Here is a 19638-nt window from a genome sequence, read left to right on the forward strand (position 1 = left end):
ATGAGCAAGGTATGTCAATTAACATGAATGGACAAATAACCCATGTGCTATCTCTCCAGAAGGTAACAACGACTACCAATTCATTCCACTTGATGGATATCTACCGATCTAAGGTAAGCATTTCACTTCCTACAGCAACTACAGTCAACTATATTAATTAAATTATCTTAATTTTGAACTGTATTAAAAATAAGGGGCTGTCCAAAACAAAATTATTATCAATTCTCTAGAGACTGTTAATTCTTCATCAATCATTTCTTTACAACAAATCCCGTATGAGTATCTTTTTCCACAGGTGATTTAATGTTGTGGGGACAATCTGCTTTTAGAAACTAAAACTCAACATCACCTTTAAAACCTGTTTCTCAACAGAGTCCTGCATGAACTTTTTGGGGGAGAAAATTTCTACAACCATGTGTGACTGTATGGACAAGTATGTCGTGTATGAGTAAGAACGGTCATGTGTATGAATAAGAAGGCATATCAGTAAAAATTCATAAATATTTTTTCATCACGTCAACCCATATTCTAGGGGTTTTACTGCATAATGGTTAAGACTGTGGGTTCTGTGATTAGGCTACTTAGGATCAAATCGCAGTTCTGTCATGTACTAGCTATGTAACTTTGGGCAAAATACCCAAGCTCTCTGTGTCTTACTCTACTCAATTTATAAAATGGGAGTAATAGTGCATGATTTGTACAAATTCAATGAATTAGTAAACATATAGCACTTGGTACAGTGCCTGTCACATAGTAAGCATAAAATCAGTGTTAGCGATTGTTACTATTATCTGTAGAGTGAAGTCCAAATTCTTTAACCTGTGGTCTCTAACAGACGCCCAACTGTACCATTACTTCCCAACAAAAGTCCTCTACTTACTGTTCCTCCAATACTTTTTGCACTTTGCCTCTGTGCCTGACTTTAAGTGGCTCTCTATTTAAAAACCATCTCTTTTATCTCTATCCAAATTTGACCTCTGAAGATCTAAATTGTACCTCCAACAAGGAACCCGCCTAATCAGTCACTGTAGCCTACAGTAATTTCCCTTCTAAATTCCAGTAGGACTCCATTACTGGAAACTGCACCTACAGATATTTTTGTGTATATGTGTATGCATGTATCTCATCTCTTCAATTACATGACAAGCTCCATGAGGGCAGAAACTGTGTCACACTCCTATATCCTCCACCACGTCTTAGAGTAAGTGTTCTACATGCACAATGCATTACACTGACTGATCACAAAGCGTCAAAGTAAAAATGTCTACACACTGCCTCAGTGCATTAACAACAGTATTCTGGGCCTGAGAATTTCAGAAACAGAGATAGCTCAGTAAACCTAACTGCATGAAGGGTAGCCTGACTTAGACCAAAATATGCATCCCAACTTAATACTACACAGCAGTTAACTGCTGGTACTTACAAATAACATGATTAAATCTCAAAAACATTATATAGAGTAAAAGATACCACGCACAAGAGAGTACACACTGTATGATTTTATTGTATATGAAGTTCAAGAACAGACTAATCTCATCAATGGTGTTTAAAGTCAGAACAATGGTTGCCTCTGAGAAGTGGGAGTTGACTGAAGGAAAATATGAGGGAACATTCTAGGTAATAGAAATGTTCTATATCTTGATCTATATATTGACCTTGTTCTGCATCTTAATTTTAGTATGCTGACGTGGTATGTTAAACCATTAAAATTTTAATATGTGCTTCAACAGCTAAGAAAAATTTAAACTATAAATTTTAAGTTCTAAAGTTTCCACACATGGTCTCCTGCTCTAAGAACTTGGAAACAAAGTCTCAGGTAATGGACTCGTGGTATGTTTTCCAAGCCCAAAGGCAAAGCTGTCTTTCATAAGGATGGATGGGTAGATGGATGGATGAAGGTGAAGTCAATGAATGTTAAGTTATATCAAGCCTCACTGGCCAGGACGACCCCTATTTTGAGATAGATAATTCATGTTAACTTAAACTTACCAAAGCTAAATATTTCCATCTGTTTATTTCCCTTTTTTTCTTATTTTGTGCTCAACAGAGCAACTTTTGGTTATGATCTGACTCCCCATGTAGGTGCCTGCCTTTAGGGTGCTGATATGCTATGGTAAGGAAATTTCAGTCCCAATATGTACTGATTTAGTTCGGTCAATTGATAAAGTGAGTTCTTACTGTGATTTTTGTGAGTCACATAGCCTCACTAAGAGAAAGAAGACGCTGATCATGCACATGTAAGTATTCTGAGGCATGGGAAAATTGTATTTATCATCATACACAAATACATTGGCATCCTAGCTTAATCCATTAGTATTGTGGGTTTGTCAATATGAGTCCATCCCTAAAAGATACTAAAACATCTAAATTTCTGGGCCTGGAAGTTTAAGACTAGATACTAGAACACAGAAAATTCACCAAGGCAATTAATGTTATCTTTTGAGGCCTCTTGGGAAACTGCCAGCAACCTTTCAATGGCCTACTAAAAGCCACATTGAAACCATATATAAATCTGTATTACACTTTATATTTTCAAGGCATATTTATAATCATATTATGTTTGAGAAAAATACATTTTATAATGTATAACAGTTGCTAAATCGGGGCACCTGGGTGGCTCAACTGGTTAAGCATCCAACTCTTGATTTCAACTCAGGTCACGATCTCACATTTCATGAGCTGGAGTCCTGCATTGGGCTCTGCACTGACAGCATGGAGCCTGCTGGGGATTCTCTCTCTCCCTCTCTCTCTCTCTCTGCCCCTCCCCTGCTCACACACACACATGCATGCTCTCTCTCTCAAAATAAGTAAACTTAAAAAACAAACAAACAAAAAAATAACTAACCCATGATCTAATAAAAAGGACACAGTCCTTGCAAGTTGGAGATCTGAAGTCCAATCCCAGATTGGCCATTTCCTGGCCATGTGGCCTTAAACAAGTCATTTAACCTTTCTGTATTTCAACTCCTTCACTGGGTAAAAAAAAAATATCCTTGTGTATCTTGCTAACTGTTGAGTCTCAAACTTGGTATGATTTATCAAAGTACTGTTTAAATGGCAAAGCATTATACAAATATTTTCATTATCATATACTATTAATACTACATCCAAAGTTAGGTTACTGTAATGTGATTATAAAGAAGGAATTGGATTCAATTTAGAAATATAATATTTCCAACTCTATAAACATTTTACCAAAGAATTGATCCAAGTACAGGATGTGCTAATGTAGTAGATTCCATTATAGGCTCCTATTCTTTTCCCCTTCCCATCGCTACACCTTTTACCGTGTGACTCAGCAGTTCTTCCCACCAGAAGGAAGAGAGAATATTTACATCTGCATGATTAGTGAGGAAGGGCAGAATTCTTTCCCCTTCCTTCGCTTTCAGCTTGGACATGTGACTTGCTTGGCCAATGGGATGTCGGCAGATCTGATGCAAACAAAGGCTTAAAATGTGCTTGCGTAGTGAAGTCTGCCCTCTTCTCTTTTATCATCAATGACAATACCCATGGAGCAGACCTGGACCCAACCTGTGACCAACCTATGTCAGCCAACTCCCAACCAATCCACAGACATATGAGCAAGAATATATTATTGTTGTTTTAAGTCACTGCTTTTTAAAGTGACTTCTTAAAGTCACAATACTGTATGATTGTGACAATTGACAAGTGATAGGCTTGGTGATTATACGGAACACAGTATACTATATTTCTATGATCCCTCATTTAAAGGATCATCTTTGGGTTAGACAATATAATCCCTAGCCATTAATTTTATCATTTATCCAACAATAATCAATGAGCAATAATCAATGCCAGGAAGTATTCTAGGCACTGGGCTAATCAGGGTTTGTAACTTTAGCTGCCATAATAAACAATGGCAAAATCTCAGTGGCTTATTACAATAAAAGTTTATTTCCTTCTGCATAAAGGCTACTGAAGATGCTCTGAGGTGAAGGGCTCTCCTGACTGAATCTCTTCCAAGCATGACTCAGGGATACAGACTCCTTCCATACTGTGATGCCATCATGTTCAACATGTACCTCTGACATAACTTCAGAAGAGAGAGGTGGAGTATACTGGATACTTAATCCCCTAACCCAGAAATGACACATACTCCACTGGAGAATTAGTCACATGCCCCCACATTGGTGGAGAGGGATGGGAAACTGCCATCTCTCACTGAGTAGCCACTTCCCCGTGACTCTGAAAGGGGAGAGTAAATCTTTGGTAGTTAGTTAAGCATTTCTATCGCAAGTGAAGAACAGAACTCCCAACCTCACGGAATTTTTGTTTATGAACTAATTATTCATACCAGATACCAAGGCTATAAAGGTGAATAAGACACAGTTCTTTCTTCAAAACACTCACAGACTTAGAGAGAAAGAAAAGATTCACACAAATAAGTATAGCAGAGCATAAAGGCTGTAATAAATCCAAGTATAAGATCCAGTGTTTGCCCACAGGAAGGAATGATTAACTGCTGGGGAGGTGTAAAAGATGGCTAGATTTAATTGAGGGGGCAATGTTTGGGCTGAACCTTAAAACCTAAAGGCTTGGAGCCACTTTCCTTACAAAGCTATGGGATGACATTGAGGGCAAAAAGGAAGGGGAAAGCATCAGTGTTTACAGGTAGCATAACAACTTCTTGCTTCACATGTGAATTTGGGATAGCATCAGTTTCCTTTTTGGAGGAGACTTCATTTCTTTGGGCACTGCTTTGGAAAAACGTTCTCTATAGGAAGGCAAGTACAATACATGACCCAAGCAAGGTGGCTAATGCCGGAAAACACATAGTACCTGAAGCTGAAAACATAGGGATGGTGATATCTAAAGAGGTAGAATTCAGGTTAAAATATATTTTTTTTCAGGTTAAAAAAAAATATATAGGGGCGCCTGGGTGGCGCAGTCGGTTAAGCGTCCGGCTTCAGCCAGGTCACGATCTCGCGGTCCGGGAGTTCGAGCCCCGCGTCAGGCTCTGGGCTAATGGCTCGGAGCCTGGAGCCTGTTTCGGATTCTGTGTCTCCCTCTCTCTCTGCCCCTCCCCCGTTCATGCTCTGTCTCTCTCTGTCCCAAAAATAAATTAAAAAAAACGTTGAAAAAAAAATTAAAAAAAAAAATATATATATATATATATATATATTTTTTGACAGAGTATCTCTCTTCTCAAAGTCCTTGTCAGATAAAAGAGAAACCAAATAAATAATGATATAAATCATGACTCAGACTGATCTAATAAATATACATGAAATCCTTTGTATTTCAGAGAATACAGTTTTTGTATCACCCACAGAAGAGTTATAAAAATTAAATATATATTAGGCCAAAACTACAACTTTAATAAGTACCGGATAACAGACTTACTAAAAAATAGTAAGGCTACATTCTCTGACCACCAAGCAATGAAACTGAAAATTACAAACAAAAGTAGAAAATAGTACATATGGAAAGGTAAAACACTTTCCTAAATAATCATTGTGTCCAAAAGAAAGTCAAAACTGCAACTATTTACAATACAATATAAAAAATATCTGGGACCCGGCTAAAGCTTTAATGAAGGAAATTTGTAGCTTTAAATGCTCTAGTTCTAAATTAGAAGAAAAGAAAAAAATTAAGTATGTAACATAATGGTATACATGAAATCCAAGAAAGCCAACAGAAAATTATTAGACCTAAGGAGAGTCTTCATTTAGATCTATCTGATGCAAAACCTCTGCACTTAGCTGCTATGCCTTGCTGCTTCCTGGTGTGTAAATCACTTTATGAAAGGCGATGAAAGGCTAGGTGCCCTCTACTTGCTTCTACACAATCCAGTGAGACCGTTCTAAAGAAGATGGCCTGATTTTTCAGGCCGAGCCTGATTAGGATGCAATAAAAGAACACATCAAAAGTTCAATAAAAGTGAAGAAGAGAACAGTATTCCCAAACATTTGTCATTGTTCTCTTGTAAATTACTCTCTTTTAATGACAATCAAATGTGAAAAGTCACTCCTTATTAAAAGCTATAGAAAAATTACACACTAACCAGTCGTATTATTAGGCTGGTTTCTTACAAGTCAAAGTAGAAACCAAAGTGATACCGTTTGAATAAATTAAAGAAAGATAAATATGTCAAAACCTAAAATAGATTAGCTTATCTTTAAACATCAAGAGTTCTGGGGCGCCTGGGTGGCGCAGTCGGTTAAGCGTCCGACTTCAGCCAGGTCACGATCTCGCGGTCCGTGAGTTCGAGCCCCGCGTCGGGCTCTGGGCTGATGGCTCGGAGCCTGGGGCCTGTTTCCGATTCTGTGTCTCCCTCTCTCTCTGCCCCTCCCCCGTTCATGCTCTGTCTCTCTCTGTCCCAAAAATAAATAAAAAACGTTGAAAAAATAATTAAAAAAAAAAAAATAAACATCAAGAGTTCTTTAATTCACCATCTGGATCTAAATTTAACCTTGTTAGCCCTTTTTAGCTAAATATGCAGAGAAATCCATGTGAATCTGTAAAACGGCCCAACTAGCTGTAAGATTCTGGAAAATGAATTGTATCCACCCTGTTCACAGCCATAACCTCAGCATCTGGGTATGGCATACAGCATGCGTGATAAATGTAGACTGAACGAATGAACAGATGAATAGACAATATTTTTCCTATTTCTATTAATGAACGATGCCCAACAATAGAGATTTACATTGTATTTCCTTGCTCTTCGTTTGTCACAAGCCATTCAAAAATAAGAAACTGAAAATGACAACATTGATTTGAAGCAACTGAAAAGTATTACCAATATAATAGATAAGATCTGAAAATGTTTCCTTTATTAATATTTCTTAAGAAAGCCTCACTATGTTAGGCAGACTGTCTCATTTGTCGCATGCTTTCAACACCCTAAGTTCTACACCATTCAGATTCCTCATTTCCCTTCAACCTAGTGACCACCATTAGCAGCCCACTGTATTTTTCACTGCCCTTATGTTTTTGCCTCAAGCTTTAACTGATTATATTCTTTGATTTCCTTACCCTGGCGTAGAGTCCCTTTTAACTACAGATCTTAAAAGCGACACTAGCTGCTTTTTGTTCCTTGGGTTTTTTTTCCCCCCTTCAGGATAATTATATTCCGTTGTGCCTTTTATTATCGTGTCTTTTAGGATCTCCTAACCTTGTACACTCTTGGGCTTTATTTAATAGTGAGCTCCCTCCTCTACTCTCCACACTAAACCATGCTCATTAGGTTTCTTAATCCTCCATAATTTGCTTTCATGAAATCTTATACCTTTGAGTTGCTGTGTTCTGCGAGCCCATATCTTTAGTATAGCTATTCCAAGCAGCTGAGAATCAACAAGCACCAAACATAAGCTTATTCACTTTCTCAGCCAACATGACTCTACAGAAAAGAAAAAAAATCTTTGTTTTGAATGTTTATGGACCATGAAACCATCATTTTAACTTGGTATTTCATTTTCTCATTCAAACATGGCCAGAGAAGGTTAACACCACAGATTTAGACTCCGGGCAGTCCTTGACGTATAGTTATTAACTTAGAGGCTTCAGGTTCTCATTGGCCAGAAAACTATCCTATTTTAACAGAACAGAAATAACAATATCCTGATGTTAACATAGTGACTAGTAAATTCCAACTATATGTTTGCCTTATATTCAGGATTCAGGAGAAGAGAAAAACATCTTTTTTCAGTTATTCTCCAAGAGCTCTGCTTTTCCAAATTTTTTTTTTTTAAAGACATGTGCATGTTCCTGAAATCTGACTAAACACTCAACTCTGCTCTTTCCAGCAGTTCATCCTCTGCTTTCTCTTCAGTTCTACTCATCACTCACACCTTTGCTAATGGATATGTACAGGAGGGCAAAGACAGCATATATTCGGTTTTTGTTTTTAACTTCTTTCGGTGAAATTAAAAAAAAAAACAAAAAACAATTTAGTAGAGAACTGAAAGAGTTAACGAAGTTTCCAAAGGTGCCTTGCTTATTCAAGCAAAGTTTACACTTCAGCCCTGTGCATGTTAACTTGTGATCCTCCCCATCCAGATGACAGAAAGCAAAGCCAGTAATTTCTTTATTTAATTGGTTTGCATCCACACACTGACCTCCAGGGCTCTGTTTACATAGCCTATCATGCAATATGCTCCACAGTTCCCTGCCTCTTTCCAAAGCATGTTTCTCCTGAGATTTGATATATAGCTTTCATGTTTAATCACTGCATTAGACTCAATGCTCTGCTTCCTCCACATCAACTAACTTCCCTTCTTGGGAGGTGGGGAGAAGAGCACGGCTTCTTGCTACTCCTGAACATAAAAGGAAGTCTGTTTCACTCTATTAATAAAATCACCAGCTACACACGAATGCAGGCAAGCAACAGCAGTGCATCAACTAGGAAACAGCATTAAAATGGAAACCCTAAAACCGCGTGAGAAAGAAGGTGGCCTGATTGCTCTCCATCGGCAAAGCCAAAAGCTTGACGTGACTGAGTTATAAACCAACAGAAACAAACTTTAATCAGTATATAACTCAGTACATAGAGGACACAGCTAGAGGGCAGCTAAAGTGTTAATCAAATTAATCTCCAGGACAGAACATTCCTGGGGTTCTCGGATCAGAATTAATTCAGTGCCGCTACCTTCTGGTTAAAGGTTTTCTTAACCTTCACCACAAAGAGCACTTTTGAGGACCCTTTAACTGATGTGGACATGGTAATGCCACAACCCTTTCCAGAAGAATGTGTATGTGACCCACATTTCTGAGACAGACCAAAAAAACTCAAAAAAATAGTTGATCTCTTTCAGTAAATCAAGACAATCCATAACCTTCAGGCTTCAAAAATGACATGAAATGGACGTATTTTACTTTAAAATATGTCAAGCAAAGAAAGGAAAGTGAAATAAATATGGCAAATTATTAACAATAGTAAAATCCAGATGATGGATTATGTGGATGTCCACTATACCACACTCTCTAATTTTATAGAGAGTTGAAATTTTTCATTATAAAATTTTTTGAAACTTTAAAAAACACAAGTTTGTTTGCAGATGCTTTTATAGAAAAAAAAACTGATATAATTTTGATAAGAAAAAATTTAAATCTCTCTCTAGGCTGATCATTCAACAGCCGACATTTTTCCCCATGTGATGACAGTGAAAACCTCCCTTCCTTCCTCATGAATCTCACTCCACAGTCAGAAACTTGGTTACACACACTACAAATGTGCATAAGCCCTGCATGAATTGGGTTCCTCACTTGGGAGGGGAGCTATAGGTACATACATATACATGTCACATTTTACTTTGAAATCCTTTCCTTTATGGCTAGTCACTGACCATACTGTTTATTTTTTAAGTGTTTTTGTTTTGTTTTGTTTTGCCTTGGTAAGATTGGCATCCTCCTTCATTTACAAAGCTTACTCTGTCAGGAACACTCTTACAGCTGTATACAACATTAAGCAGAGCAAGTTCACTTTCTGTATTTGATGAACAATAGAGAATCTGAACCTATTAAAGTCATACATTTAATTGTTCCAATATGCTATCTTATTTCTGACCAAAATTTGCATGATAGAGCGTGCCAAAGAATACAGGTCCAGCTTCCTCTGCCATGATTCCCTCATTCGATACTAAGCTAAAAGAGCTTATAAGAAAACATAATTACCTGTTTCTTAATTTGAAACCATCTGAATTCTTTCCATAACATATCTAAATTCTAAATTAAAAGAATAAATAAACTTTTCATCAGTATTCCCCATAAGATTTTTCAGAGTACAGAACTTTGTACTTTTCAAAGACATGCAGATGTGGTCCGTGATAAACCTGCTTAAAAAAATTAGGACTTAGAAAAAATAAGGATCATGAACAAAATCTTTGGTCACTAGAGTGAAAGATGTATGCCTGTACAGATGTTATAACTATCACTACAGGAGTTTAGCGGCATATTTTAATTTGGATTTCAAAATTCAACGTAAATTTTCTGACTTTGACAATAGCTGCCTAATATTTCAATTGTGTACACTATTTCCAGGTTTTACCTTCAAAATGAACCTGGTGGACTTTTTCATTTTTGAGAACTATGTTCCAGATACTATACCCTAAAATCAGTTTCTGATTGATGTTTAGGGAATTAAATCGGATCATAACAAAGTAGGCCCTTAATATGACACTTGGTGACTTACTGGCAAATGATAAAAAGACATCCCACTTCTATGTAAAAATTCATTCTCTATCAAGTCTATTCATTTATTTTTTATCATACTTAAATATTTTACTGTTTAAAAAATGACAAAGACTTTTCACCTTACTTTGAGTCACCTCCTATGAATCAATAAAAAGTCAAGTCACTGATATAAGGCCACCATGACTTCAGTCTCCATGTAGTCAATATTGTAAGCGAGAAATGTTGGTTTTATGCTATTAATGTCAGATGTGATTCAGAAGCCCAAGAACACACAGAATGGAAAGATTTCTGGTGAAATTGTTAACTCAAATGTACCAACTTCATATTAAAGAGGCTTACCAAATTGGAGACATTCATAAAGGAATGCAATAAAAGAAAGATGAAGCTTTTAACGAAAAAGCATGTTGGCTCCTTAACACCACTACCAAAAAGAATATATAGTCCTTAGTTCCCTTGGGAGCATAATAAACAAAACAAATGTTTTTAAGTTAAAACATAATGGAACTCAAACCAGAGTCAGAATGTTACTTTTAAATTCAATAAATTCTATGTTTCTCTGAAAATTATTTTCTCCTGGAAAAATAAAAAATAATCAACGTTTATTTATCTATTAACAGTTCACTAAAGGGCATAAGGCCTTTGTACTGAATAAGAGGAAATTTTTGTGCTTTAATTATAAACACCATTAGAAATTCTGGAGCACATAAATCTCAGAAAATGACATAAAGCCTCAGTCAAACCCAAGGATTATATGGCTACATTAATGAAAAGAAAACATCTAATGAGGCTGATATGCCACTGTTTGTGAGAATGTGAATTTTGTCTTGATAGATACAAAAGTAATGGCTTAAGGTGACCTTAGTTTTGCATTATCCACTCCCACAACAAAACAAATTTTTTAAAAAACTAATAAATCATAAAGAAATTTCCATTTCTACTGGCTAAAACTCCTTAGAGTTTGCTGGATTAAATGTATTTATTATCCACATTTGACGACAAGTCCCTTGCACATAATCTTCAAATTATTCAGGATGCTTTGCCTACTGAGAGAATAATACTGTATTTTGAGTGGCAAGAATGTACAACCCCCACTTCTGCTCTTAAAATGGAACTCTGCAGATAGAGAGCATTTAATGCTTATTGCAGAACTATCGAGAATCCCAAAGTGAACATCTCAAGTTCTGATTCCAGGCAGCCAATCGCCCTGCTTTGAGGTGGGGTTCATATTTTGAAAAGAGGCTGCCTCGTCTGTTTAAAATCAAAATGGCTCTTGATCTGATGAGTTGCTCCTCAGAGAATAATGTAAATAAAATATACTCAGAATAACATCACTAATGTAAACATACCTGAGCCGGAGTCAAATTTGCTTTCTGACCTGCAAAGAGAAAGAAATGTTTTACAATACAAAAACTGCATATTAAGGAACAACTGGTACTTTATGGGAGGGGATGTAGTGGTTACAGATTTCAGTTCAATGGCCAACAAGGAAAACAGCTTTTTAAAATGTAAATACATATCTCTTTTAACTATTTTAAACGTATGCATTATCCTACGTCCCCTGAACATGCACATATCTGCAGAGATAGCAAGCATGAAAAAGATACTAACTTTTTAACTTGTTTTGAGAGAAGGGGCATAAATTGCGTTAAAAAAAAAAAAAAGAGGTAGATTAACTTGTTTCCGTAATATAATAAAGCAATAAAAAACTCAAATTTAAATTTATCCTCTTTACTTATTATTAAAGATTTCCAATTATTCAACACCAGGTAATTTTTCACTAAGTTGTTCGCTGAGTAAATGAACCTGGTAACCCCATACATTTAACAAGAGGGAGAAAAAAAATCTGAGCCCTTGTGGGAACATGATGTTTCAGATATAGGCTAATACTGGTTGTAAATTCAGAAGCCTTTGAAGCTCTCAGTTCGGCTGTGGGAAAACTTCTGTTGGGTAATTACTCTCAAGATGCTGCTGATGTGCTGTCAGGCAGAATTAACCCTATGACTAGGCCTATCTACACAAGCTACTATAAGACAGCATTGTCTATATCTAGCTCTCAAACCAATTAGTGGGCATGCTCCAGTCGGATTTATATCACACATTAACAATCAATAGTATATATGTTCACAGCTGCCACAGCAAGATACAAGAACCCACCAGCAGGAGTCCTGTTAAGGGATGTTACATTGACAGAGAAGATTTTTTTTTTTTTCCTGGGGAAATGTAGTTAACTAAGTGGGAAAGGAGATTTCTTTGAAATTATGCCAGGGTACCAAAGCACTTTTGGAAGCCGGTGGCTTTCTTTACCTAAATTAGTTTCAAGAGAAGTCATCAAAGGGGAGAGGGGGAGAGGATAAGCAAGAGGCAGCTTTCTTTGTCATAAAAACCCATTTTCTCAAGTATTCCTAAATGAGGTTTCACCTGATACTTAGAGTCAATAATGGTAAAAACAAAAAAGTGTTGTCACGGCCACGGTTGCCGACAACCAGCAGTGCGATGCAGGCCCGCTCTCCCAAGCCCTAGCCTGACCGCACTCCTCATCCCACTCCTTCACTTAGACGGCCCTGACTGCTCTTCCAGGTGCAAACACTTTTGCTTTTTGTCCTCTCTCCTCTTCTGGAAAGGCTTGCCTCGCGCCCTCTTCTTTGTTCCCAGCATCCCAGAGCACAGCTCGAAATGGCGTTGGCCCCACATCCTGCTGGTTTCCTTGCCTATCTTCCCCACTACACCTTCCTCATCTCTGCAGCCACAGCGGTTGCACGGCACCTGCTGCTTGTACCCAACAATTGTCGGTGGAGGGGAACTTCCACCAACACACACACATCCTTCTCACCTGGATAGGAGGTGTTCTTCCTTCTGTCTGGGCTTTTCTCCACTTATGTGCTAAAATGCATTCTCTCATCTGCCCTGGAACCGGGCTGGATGAATGACTCCTCTCTGCTGTATCTTTCTTTTTTTTTTTTTTTTTAAGTTTATCGGTTTATTTTGAGAGAGACACAGAGAGAGCAACAGCAAGGGAGGGGCAGAGAGAGGGGAAGAGAGAGAATCCCAAGCAGGCTCTGTTCTGTCAGCGCAGAGCCGGACGCAGGGCTCCAACTCACGAACCGTGAGATCGTGACCTGAGCCGAGATCCAGAGTCTGACGCTTAAAACCGACTGAGCCACCCAGGCGCCCCTCTCTTGTGTCTTCAATATCCAGGTTTCCTGCAGGTTTCTCCTCCCTTCTGAAGAGGAGTGCTCAGGAATTAAATAAATGTCCTCCTTCAAGTAGGTGCCCTATTCTTGTTATCTGCTTTCCTCCTATGCTCACAATCGAGCCTATGGGAAAGGATAAACTATACCGTATGGTGTATGTTTTCTTCTCCTGACCTCCCAACACATTCGCTGTTTGAGCCACCACGATCTGTCCTTGCTAAGGTTTATCAGTGGCTTCCCGTTGCTAAACCAAAAGCTAAACGTATTGCTAAACCAAAAGCTAAACGTATTGCTAAACCAAAAGCCCTCTTACCATCCCTACTTTACTAAACCTCTCTCCAACTAACAAGCAATACTACCTGAATGTTGCACTGGGACCTCAAATGACCTATGTACTAAGCTCAATTCAATGTATTTTCCTTCAAATATAATTCTCTGCTATATTCCCTATCACTGAAATTGGGCATCATGATATTGTCCTAGTTTTCTTCTGCACCCCCTGTATCAAATTTGTCACTAAGACCTGTTGATTTCACTACCTTCCTCTTCTTTCTGTTCTTACTCTTACCATCTTTGGGCTTATCTTTGACTCAGAATCTCATACCCAGAAATCCCACCCACCCATCCAATCCGTCACCCCATCAGCTGCCAGATGTTTCCAAAACACGAATCTGATCACATTACCACCACCTCAAAAACTAGAGCAGGCCTCTCCAAACTTGGGTCACAAATTGACCCATTAGTGGATTATAAAATTAATTTAATACAACTAGTATTTTTTTTAAACCTGAACTGGAATAGAAAAGAAGACAAATGCACTCCACATATTGAGAGTCTGGGCAATTTTGCACAACTTTTGGGTATATGTACGTGCATTTGTGTCTGTGCGTGATGGCACACGTGCGTGCTATGCAGCACTAGCCTTACAAGTGAGCTAAAGGCTCTGCCCTGGTCTTCCTCTGGCTGTGCCCTCCTCCCCACCAGGCAGGGAGTCCCCTCTTGTATCCGAAGCTCCAAGTACCAGGGTCTGTGGCATTCTTCACCCAAAGGGCCCTGCCTGAGCCAGCTTCCTCACCCTAGATGGGCCCTTTCTTCAAGTCAGGTTGTTCTACTAGTGTATGTACCTCAAGCCCGAGGGGTGGCCAAAAGCTGCTGCTTGAAGGAGGGAGCTTGGACCCAAGGGCAGAAGGAAGGGGACACAAAGAGGACAGGGCAAAATGCTATTTCTGCTCAGAGAATTCTTAATTCAAACCCTTCCGTGAGAGTGGAGGATTGGAGCACCGAGGGGCCAGAGGTTGCCCCTTGGACCAGACCGGCAAGGTCTACACAGCCTTGGAACTCAGGCGTAGGGCCGATGGAGATGGGGAAGGGGCGATGATAGGACAGAGGCTGGCAGAAACGAAAGAGCTCCTCCCCCCAGAAAAGAAGAAAACAAAGGAGGTGTTCTCTTATGGATTCCACAGCCTTTGGAAGAGAAGGCTGAGGGAGACGTCCCCTCCTCTTCTCCCACTCTTGGCCCACTTGCCATTGTCTCTGCATTTCCCCAGGATGAATAATGAATAATAGTCTTTTGGTGGAAGTCTAAATTAACTTTATTTGCACTGTTCTCAGTTATTTGGTATCAATGGTTTTACACACAGTTTTCACTGCTTTTGTCAAGATAGATTGGTATATCCTTTTCTAACAGTTTATTGCCTTGATTTATAACTTCTTAAATGACTAGCTCTCTTGTATCCCCATTTGTCCTCTTGCCCAGGTCCTGCAAGTGGTAAGACCAGGCCTGGTAATAAATCGTCATGTAAAAAGGTACTCAGTCCAGGCTCCTCCACCCCATCTCTAATTCACCGTATCCTTCACTCTCACCAAATAAAGAACCATTACCACATTATGAGCCTGCATCCAGTACTCTCAGGCTAGAATGCCCTCCCCCCAGCTCATCACTGACAAACTCTTACTCAACTATGAAGACTCCCCTCCATCCTACCAGCACCCTGCCTGCCCCCCTTGCCTCCCAGACACTAACCTCAGCAAGATGCAGACTGGGTTTCATCCATCTGCATATTCCCAACACTTACTGAAGCATGTGACATTTAAGAGTTTTTAAAATTTTACAGCAGGGGGCGCCTGGGTGGCTCAGTCAGTTCAGCGTCTGACTCTTGGTTTCGGCTCGGGTCATGATCTCACGGTTTGTGCGTTCAAGCCCTGCGTCAGGCTCTGTGCCATGGCAGGAGCAGGCATGGCACGGAGTCTGCTTACGACTCTCTCTCTCTCTCTCTCTCTCTCTCCACCCCCACCTCCCCCCCCAGCTCTCCCCTGCTTGCACTCTCTCTTTCTCTCTCTCTCTCTCAAAATAAACAAGTAAACTTTAAAGAAATTAATTAATAGGAATTAATTACATGAATTAGTACATGAACAAATGAATCTGTAATTAATTAATTAATTAGTAGGAATTAATACATGAACAAATGAATCTGTAAACTAAAAGAAAGCTAAAAATAAGGTACAGTGGCCCAAACCTCTATAAAATGCATCTTTTGAGACATGAAAAATCATATCAAAAAACTTTTATCCCTCAGACCATCTTATCTTCTCCAGAGATAGCTGGCCAATATGTAAAATATACCCATAAAGTGCAGAGAAAACATCTTCACAAACGAATTAATGATGCTGGGTATCAGTTTAAAAACAAGAGTATTTTTAGAATTCTCAAACATAGTACTGAACCTTCAAAAAACACACAACTACTCTATTAATAATTAAGACATAATAATAGAGTTAATACTATCAGTTTGAGGGTTAAGGAAAATTGGTCCTATAGTATAAGTTAAATCAGATTTCTCAGATTTTCTATACACACATGGAATCAATACACACGTACACATTCAAGACACAAAGTATGTACTGTGGACTATGATCATCTCTCCTTCTAAATCCTCTTTAAGGAAGTAAGCAAAATATAGATCGCAACAAACAAATGGCAAATGTGGGGAAAAAAAGGATTCACACATAATACAGATTATACAAGAAAAGCAAAGAAAGGATGTTCATTCATTCATTCCAAGCCATGTATGATGTGCTTTTTTTCAGTAATTCACTAAGCGTATACGGCAGGGATATGAAAATGCAAAAAGTAAGGTTATACGGGATATAAGATGCGTAAGTAGAATTGTCTCCACAGAAACCCATTTTACCCCTTGATTACACACTCGCATCTAAGCTTAAAGCCACTCAACCAGCCCCTTTGGCAACTGCCAAAAGACGGTCAGTACAGCCCAGACTGCTACCGTCTTTCAGCATCCGTTCTCCACTTCTTAATTTTATTTTTAATTTTTTTTAAAGTTTTATTTATTTTTGAGACAGGGAGAGACAGAGCATGAATGGGGGAGGGTCAGAGAGAGAGGGAGACACAGAATCCGAAACAGGCTCCAGGCTCTGAGCTGTCAGCACAGAGCCCGACGCGGGGCTCAAACCCACGGACCGCGAGATCATGACCTGAGCCAAAGTCGGCCGCTTAACTGACTGAGCCCACCCAGGCGCCCCACTTCTTAATTTCAGAAATAGACTAAGTTTTAGATGGGTACACGGGCTTCCTAGGTAAAACAATTTTCCCACACTATATCCCACCTCTCTTGTAGCTAGTTGTGACCCTGTGACTAAGTTCTTGCCAAAAGGATGCAGGCAGAACTGATGTGTCAAACACCTGATTATGCCCCTCAATAGAACTGCATCCCTCTCTTCTTCCCCCTGGCTGGAATGTCGATGTGATTCCAGGGGCTGAAGCAGCCATTCTTAGATCATGAGACAGAAGCTGACACCAGAGCATCGGCCTTTCACCACTCCTTGTACTGAAAGTACACACACACACACACACACACACACACTAGTAGCCCGTATCAATCCTGTTACATGTTTAAGCCACTATTACTTTAGAGCACTTGTAACAATATTACCACAGTAAAAGAGGCTTAAACTAAATCTCCCAAATTTTTAAACCTGAATAGCTCTCATGAATTTGTAGTTGCTAGGAGAATTTCAGTATCATTACTACGTTTTAAATAATTAAAACATATGATATATGCATTCTTTCGATAACAGAACTATAGATTTTCAGAAGAGGGCAGTTTTAGTCTTTGGTTACAGTTCTATACTCCTGAACAAATTTATAAAACTACTAATCTCTATTTATAGGAAATTAACCCAGTGTCCATGAAAGTTCTGTGTATTGAAGTCAAAAGCTTTTACCTTATTTTTCAAAACTTTATTTTCTCTTATGAGGAATGCACAAAGTCTCAGAAAAACTGCTTTTTGCTTAATGTTCCATGCTATTAAATTTTTTTTTTAAATGAGACCACGTAAGTATGAGCTACATGAAGTTAATGCAGGCAGTATGCCGAAAGGTTTCAGGTAACATGTAGAAAAATGAGGGTGATGTTCTTATTGGTTTTATTTTTCAGTTTATTTGTTTATTTATTTATTTTGAGAGAGACAGAGAGCACGAGCAGGGGTGAAGCACAGAGAGAGAGAGGGACATGGAGCTGGACACACAGGGCTTGAACTGACAAACCATGGGATCATGACTGGAGCCCAAATCAAAAGTTAAATGCCTAACCAACTGAGCCACACAGGGGCCCCTGTTCTTATTGCTTTTAATTGATGTCAATATAAGATTCTAGCTGCAGAAAATTTTTAGAAGGAAGAAAAAGGTGTAACAGACTGATTTTTGTCTATAAGGTCATTATATATGTCAACTCCATACCCAGGATTTTCTAAGACAATCCAGGTCAAATAACCTATACTGTTCTCCCCTTAAATTTTTTTTGTTTATTTATTTATTTTGAGAGAGAGACAAAGCACACAAGTGAGTGGGGGAGGGGAAGAGAGAGGGAGAGAATATCCTAAGCAACACAGGGCTTGATCTCACAAACCATGAGATCAGGACCTGAGCCAAAATAAAGAGTCAGATGCTTCACTGACTGAGCCACCCAGGCCCCCCTGTTGTCCCCTTAAAGCACAGAACATTTTCAGAAATTCTAACACTTCAGGATCCTACTTATAAGCCTAAGAATTTCTTCTTACTCTAAAAGTAATTCAGGGGCGCCTGGGTGGCTCAGTCGGTTGAGCGTCCGACTTCGGCTCAGGTCATGATCTCGCGGTCCGTGAGTTCGAGCCCCGCATCGGGCTCTGGGCTGACAGCTCAGAGCCTGGAGCCTGCTTCATATTCTGGGTCTCCCTCTCTCTCTCTCTCTGCCCTCTCCGGCTCGTGCTGTCTCTGTCTCTCGAAAATAAATAAACACTAAAAAAAAAAAAAAAAATTAAAAGTAATTCAGAGGCCTTCATGAAACCAGTGGCAGTAATAATAGCGGTGAATATCTGTGCCCCTTCTTTCAGCTACAGAAACATAATAGGCTCCTCGGCTTGGAACGTCCCCTCCTTCCCCCCCCACCCCCATTCTAGTATCCCTTAACCCCTATGCCTACTTAACGTCTAAAACTCACTCCACATGTTAGCTTAATTATCAATTCTTTGAAGAAGAGTGGCCAGACTACATTAAGTTCCTTTAGTTTATACTTGCACAGCACCAACTGCTCCTTCTTTGCACTCATCAGAGTTGTCATTCTACATTCATCGGTGTGGTGGTGATTTGACCATATTAAAAGAGTTCAATAAGTGTGGCAGACACTATTTGTTACCCATCTAACGGCCAGTCTTCCTTTTCCCTGAAAAGAGAATTTTGATTTTTGAAGAGTGCTAAAGATGTGTCCACCCCAGGAATAAATCATAATTAGGCTCTGCCAACTCTGGCGATCCTACTCTCCTTTGTCAGTGGCTGGTTCCGGGACAGGCATGTGACCCGGTTCTCAGCAGTGAGAGGTAGAGGGAGGACAGCTGGGACACTTCTTGGAAAGGTTTTTCCCCATGAGAAGGGATTTAGGGAGAAGGCCCTTTTCGTACACACACTCTCTCTCTCTCTCTGTTTCCTGCCTTTGAAGTTACTGTGTAAGGATATGACACCTAGAATCAGATTGTGATAACAATCTTGTAACCACGAGAGGAAGGCCAAGAGAATCACAGAAATGCCAACACAGAACTTTGATATCAGTCCAGTTCCAGAACAGCCTTTCTCTTCTAGAGTCCTTGTTGAGTTAGTCAAGTCTGTCATTGTTAGGACACTTTTACTTGGGTATTTCTGTTACTTTTAACCCAACATATTCTGATATTGTTGCCAAAGCAGTACTAGGTTACGATCTACTTTTGTGTTTAATACACAGAAAGGAAAAGAATGGATTTAAGC

At 39.2% G+C, this 19638-nt stretch overlaps 1 protein-coding gene across 2 annotated transcripts in view; it reads right to left on the minus strand.

Annotated features, from left to right (window-relative positions):
* The window catches only part of MSRB3 (methionine sulfoxide reductase B3), a 175272-nt gene that overhangs the window by 80376 nt on the left and 75258 nt on the right, over window positions 1–19638 (minus strand). For both annotated transcript variants that reach the window (XM_086712900.1, XM_086712901.1), the window contains exon 5: window positions 11502–11530. In XM_086712900.1, the coding sequence (XP_086569026.1) occupies window positions 11502–11530 (29 nt within the window). The remainder of the gene's footprint in view (window positions 1–11501; window positions 11531–19638) is intronic.

The sequence above is a fragment of the Puma concolor genome, chromosome B4 (genome assembly GCF_028749965.1).
Source record: "Puma concolor isolate L17-30 chromosome B4, mPumCon1.1.hap2, whole genome shotgun sequence".
Classification (NCBI taxonomy): domain Eukaryota; kingdom Metazoa; phylum Chordata; class Mammalia; order Carnivora; family Felidae; genus Puma; species Puma concolor.